A 5,497-nucleotide genomic window follows, 5' to 3' on the forward strand; every position below is an offset into this window, starting at 1 on the left:
CACCACTCCCTCCCGCCACAGTACCGCACTCCGCCGACACAGCACTCCGCACCGCTCTGGCGGCAGAAGAGGCAGCGCGTGCGCGGGGCGGGGCGGAAAGGGCGGGGCGGAGAGCGGCGCATGCGCGGGGTGGGGCCCTGCACAGGTGCACAGGGCGGGGCGTCGTCGCGCATGCGCGGTTTGTTTCCCGGCGCAGGTGCGCGGGGCGGGGCGGGGCGCGGTGCCCCAGGGCGCGTGCGCGGGGCGGGGCCGAGGGCATTTGAGCCGCGTCGTCCGCCGTTCTCCTCCTTTGCTCGTTCTCTCCCGGTTCCGCCGCCCGCGGCCCCGGGGCGGCAGCGTCCGGGCCGGGTGAGGCGCGGGGAGCTCGGCCCGCGGCCCGGAGCGGGCGGCGTCGGGGCCGGTGAGTGCCGGTGGCTCCGCGGAGGAGGCGGCGGGGCTCGGGGCGGCGGCCAATAAAGCCCGGAGGGCCGGAGCCCGGCGCCCCCAGCCCTCGCCCGCGGCCCCCCGGGGCCGGGCCTGCCCCGCGGGTCCCCCCGTTCCGTTGCCCAGTCCGGTCCCGCGGGAGCCCGCGCGGGGCAGGGGGGGTTCGGGGCTGGTGCGGGGCTGCGGGGAGTGGAGGGCCGGTGCTGGGGCCGAGCGGTGGGTGCGGGGGCTGTGAGCCCCGGGCCGGGCCGGTTCTGGGGCTCGGAGCGGCAGCGGGGGGGTTCGGGGCTGAGGAGCGGTCCCGGGGGCAGGTTTAGGTTCAGGACCGGGTTCGGGGCTCAGAATGGGACACTGGGGCAGATTTGGGGCTCAGGACCACACACCGGGACAGGTTCGGGGCTCACACCGGGCCCAGCCGGGGGTTGGGAAGCAGCTCTGGGGCGCAGGGGCAGAGCCCGGGGACTCTGAAGCTCAGACAAAGGCTCAGTTGTGTATTTTCAGTGCTTGAAAATGCCGGCGGAGCGCTGTGGTTCTGGGGCTCAGAAAACCCACTAAGTGCTGCGTTTTTGGGACTTGGAAACGGAGGCTGTGTCGGCTGTTTTCAGCCCCCAAAACAGTGGCGGGGGGAGCTATGGGTGGGTGGGAGATGGGGGTGGGTGGGAGGGCTTTGGGATGCGGGTGGGGGGTGGTGGGAGGGTGTTTGGGTGCTGGGGGGGAGGGGAGGGGAGGCAGGGTGCGTGGACCCCCACCGGAGGTGGGGGTCCGGTCGCGTTGGTCCCCGAATTTAGGGACGCCGGCATGCACCAGGCAAAAATCAACGCATGAGATAGTCTCTGGGCGAAAAAGCACTTTTCCCACTGTTCGTGTGTCCAACTCTTTATTCAAGGGGGGTACAACCCCCGGACTAGTTAGTGTACAGTTATGACAGTTCATATTCATATACAAGTTATGACAGTGATTGATTTACGACCTCGGCTAAAGCCGAGAGCCTTTAACAAGCACGAGCTGTAATAGGCAGGAACAACCACGCTGGAAACATTCAGGAGCTGGAGCCACAGCCAAACTAGAACTGAAGCAGCACAGGAGCTGCAGCCAAAACTGAACAGGAGCCATCCTTCAGCTGGACTGAGGCTGGAGCTGCAGCCAAACTGGAACCGAAGATGCGCTGAAGCAGCGAACCGAGCTGGACCTGGAAATAAATGAGTGCAGAAAGTGCTGTGGAACAGCCCTTTGCTCACCCCAGTGGGACAGGGAAAAAAACACCCAAAAGTCATGCGCTGAAATAAAGACAGGACATAAATAGGACAAAAAATAATAATAATATAATATACGAAAACACGTGATACACAATGCCATTGCTCACCCATCCCCAGCTGGGCAAGCGCTGTGCCGCAAAAACTAAACCATCCCTGTGTGTCACCAACACTGGTTCCAGCACAAACCCAAACTACAGCCCCGTACAAACTACTGTGAACAAAATTAACTGTACCCCAACTGAAACCAGGACAGAAACAATGACCCGGAGCTGCAAACGAGCTGGAACCATCCATAAGTTGGACCACAAACAAAATAAGGCAGAAACAACTAACCTGAGGCGGTAAATGAGCTGGAGCCGTCCATCATCCGGAGCAGAAACAAACGGGAACCACAAATGAGCCGGACCCAAAACTGAACCGGAGCCGAACAGGAGCTGGACCTGGAAAATAATGAGTGCAGAAAGTGCTGTGGTTCAGCCCGGCAGCAGCTGAGCCCCGCACAGCCCTTCCCTCACCCCAGTGGGACAGAAAATAATAATACTACAATATACAAAACCAGTGATGCACAGTGCAATTGCTCACCCCCAGCTGGGCAAGCGCTGCTCAGCAAGAACTAAACCATCCCCGTGTGTCACCAACACTGGTTCCAGCACAAACCCAAACCACCGCCCCGTACAAATCACTGTGAACCAAATCAACTGTACCCCAACCGAAACCAGGACAGAAACAATGACCTGGAGCTGAAACCCTCCATGCGCTGGAGCAGAAACAAAACCGGGGCAGAAACGACTAACCTGAGGCTGTAAATGAGCTGGAACAGGAGCTGAAAGGAGCCGGAGCCGTCCGTGAGCTGGAGCCGTCCATCAGCCGGACTGAAACCGGAGCAGAAACAAACGGGAGCCGCGAATGAAGCGGAGCCACAGCTGAAGCGGAGCCGTCCAGGAGCGGAACCCGAACCCCCAAACGAAAGCAAACGGGGCCCCAAACAGCCGCCCCGGAGCCGCACTGAGCTCCCCAAACGCCCCCGAAACGCGCGGCCCCGGCCCCGGCCCCGGCCCCGGCCCCGGGGGGGCTGCGGGGACGGGGACCGCGGGGAGCCCCGCCGGGGTCGGCACCCGCCCTCCCCGTCCCCCGCCGGCCCCGCGCCCCGCTCCCCCCGCGCAGCTCCAGCTCCAGCCCCGCTCCCCGCCGCCCCGGGGCACTCACCTCACCGGGCACCGCCTCCCCCGCCTCGGCGCCGCCACCGACCTTCTCGGCGGCACCGGCACGGCCCCCGCTGCCCGGGACCGCCTTCCCCGGCCCGCCGGCGGCGCTGCCGGAGCCCGTGCGGGGCCCCGCGGCGGCCTCTGCTCCCTCCGCAGCGCCTTTTGGGCTGAAAAAGAAGGGCTGGAGGGAAATCCGCGGCTTCGGGCGGAGCGCGGAGCCGCCCCAGCGCCCGGTGCTGCCGCCGCCGGCCCGAGGGAACGCCGGGCAGGGCCGAGGGGCTGAACCCCAGCGCCGACCAGTTCGGCCCCGGTGCCGACCGGCTCCCCCGGCAGCAGCTCCCGCACTCACCGCTCCGGAGGGCTCCGTCCCGCCGGCGGCCGCCCCGGGAAAGCTCCGGCCAGAAGGAACCGGCCGGTGCCCGCGGCGGGAGGAGGAAGCCCGGCGGCGGGAGGGGGCACCGCCCGCCCCGGGACACCCCCAGCCCCGCCGGGCCCCGGAGCCCCCCGCGACCGGAGCCCCCGCGGCCGCTCGCCGGCTCACGGGTCCAGCGGGGGCTCAGCCCGGCGGGGAAGCCGGGAGCTGCCCGGAGGCGCCGCTGTCCGCTCGGCCCCGGGAAGCAGCCGGAGCCCGGCAGGGACACCGCCACCGGGACCACCACTCCGCTCCCGCCGCCGCCGCCGCCGCCGCCGCCGCCATGTTTCCGCCCTCTCTCCCCGCGCCGACGGCGCCCCCTGGCGGCCGGGAGGGGCTTTTGACCCCTCGGGGGCCGCCGCGCACCTGTTGCTAATGCGGCACGTGACCGCAGGTGCGCACGCGGGGGCGTGGCCCGAGTAGGGGCGTGGCCGGGAAGCCCCGCCTGGATGGGCGGTGGGGACGCACTGCGCCTGCGCCGGGCGGGGCCCGGCGCCCTGAACCCTCCCACCGCACCGCCCCCCGCACCGCCCCCGCTCTGCCGATGGCGCCCTCTGGCGGACGCAGCGCAGCACTGCCCCGCGCACCGCCATCTGGTGGCCCAACGGCGGCACCGCCGCCCCCCGCCCCCGGGACCGGCGCCCGCGGCGGCTGCCCCGGGCGGGGGTGCAGAGCCCCGAGCCCGCCGGACACCCAGCCCCGCCACGCCACCCACCGCAAACACACCACCATCGCTTCTCTTTCTTCAGCTTTCTTCATTTTTCCTTCTTTCTTGTACAGTGTATAAAAAAGCGCTTCCCAGCCCCAAGCGCGCGCGCGCCCTCACACTTCCGTCCCGTCCTGCACATCGCTGCGGGCTTCCACTTCCCGCTTCCCCCGCTTCCCCTTCCCGCCTCTCTCCCCGCAGGCGCCCCCCGTTTCCCGCCACCCCTTCCCGGTCCGCGCGGGGCAGTACCGGCTCTCCGGGGCCCTCCCTGCGCCCCGCGGCACCTCCACCCCGCTCTTCAGGGGATGCTCCTGCGCGGCGGCTCCGGCAGCCTCCCGCTGCCTCCGCCGCTTCCCGCACCTCCTGCTGAGGAGGCAAACTCCCGACAGCACCAGCAGCAGCAGGGCCACGGCGGCCGAGGCGCTGCCCAGGGAAGCCCCCGGCGGAGAGAAGGAGGCCGCCACGGCGCTGTCCTCCCTCGCCAGGCTCAGCCACTTCATGTTGGTGCCGTTCTGCAGCTGGGCGCCGGCGGAGATGAAGGACTCGGCCGCCATCAGCCGCCCGGCGCTATCCACCACGTCCCTGCACCCGCGGCTCCGGCGGCCCCCGAGGGAGCGCTGAACGCGCGGCCCCGCCATGCTCTCCGGGCCGATGACGTACATGACTTGAAGGTACCACTGGTGTCCGGCTGCCACCTGGGAGAGAGGGAAGACGGCCGCACGGCAAATTACAACCAACACTTTTGCATAAAGCGCTTTCTCCAGTAAAGCCAGAGCCGGTTGCACTTTTTCTCCCACTTCTTGACTGGTGCAAACATTGACAAAAAGGCCCAGGCTGTGTCTGAGAACACCGCAACATGTCTATCGATCTCCGAGTGAGGCGCTCGTACCTTGTAGAGAGCGTCCACCTTGAGCGTAAAGCCATCGACGCCGGGCATGCTGCTCACCAAATGGAGCTCGGACAGTTCGGAAGCAAAGTGGGCATCGAAAGGCACGTCGTGGAAATACTTATCCGTCACTTCGGGTTGGTTTCGGTCCTGCAAGTCAGAGAGGCGTTACCGAGAGGAGTGCGCGCCGTCCCCTTTCCCAAGGGAAGCCAGAAGCCGGGTCATAAAATAACCCCCATGTACCGCTGCGCAAATGGAACCCCAACGCCCCCTCTGCACCCCCACCCGGGGCATTTCTCTAAACGCACGTGTTATGGTTTGAGAGACCCATAACAACTTGTTGTCGTTTAGACAATCATTCTATCACCCGATGACCCCTCCACACCCGGGAAAGGGAATCGGGAAAAACAAGGAAACCCGAGAGCTGAAGTACAGACTGATTTAATGAAATAAGATTAGATAATTAACATTAACAGCACTAAAGAACTGACATTGATCCCGACACCAATACGGAATATGCAAAGATTATACTCAGCCAATTCTATCTGTAGGAAGCTGTGCACTCCCAGCAGTGGACAGCAAATGTCGGACACTGCGAGCGCTACGGCT

At 66.1% G+C, this 5,497-nt stretch overlaps 1 protein-coding gene across 1 annotated transcript; it reads right to left on the bottom strand.

Moving 5' to 3' along the window:
* Nucleotides 1-1,296: 1,296 nt before the first annotated feature.
* LOC309671236 (uncharacterized protein) lies at nt 1,297-4,556 on the bottom strand (the record flags this gene model as incomplete). The annotated part of the gene is made up of 6 exons (XM_082482441.1): nt 1,297-1,612; nt 2,013-2,119; nt 2,474-2,551; nt 2,886-3,051; nt 3,234-3,769; nt 4,123-4,556. The coding sequence occupies 6 exons, from the start codon at nt 4,554-4,556 to the stop codon at nt 1,359-1,361; spliced, it is 1,575 nt and encodes a 524-aa protein (XP_082338567.1). The 3' UTR covers nt 1,297-1,358.
* Nucleotides 4,557-5,497: the final 941 nt, after the last annotated feature.

Source organism: Vanellus vanellus (genome assembly GCF_965231255.1).
Source record: "Vanellus vanellus genome assembly, chromosome: 4".
In the NCBI taxonomy this organism is placed as follows: domain Eukaryota; kingdom Metazoa; phylum Chordata; class Aves; order Charadriiformes; family Charadriidae; genus Vanellus; species Vanellus vanellus.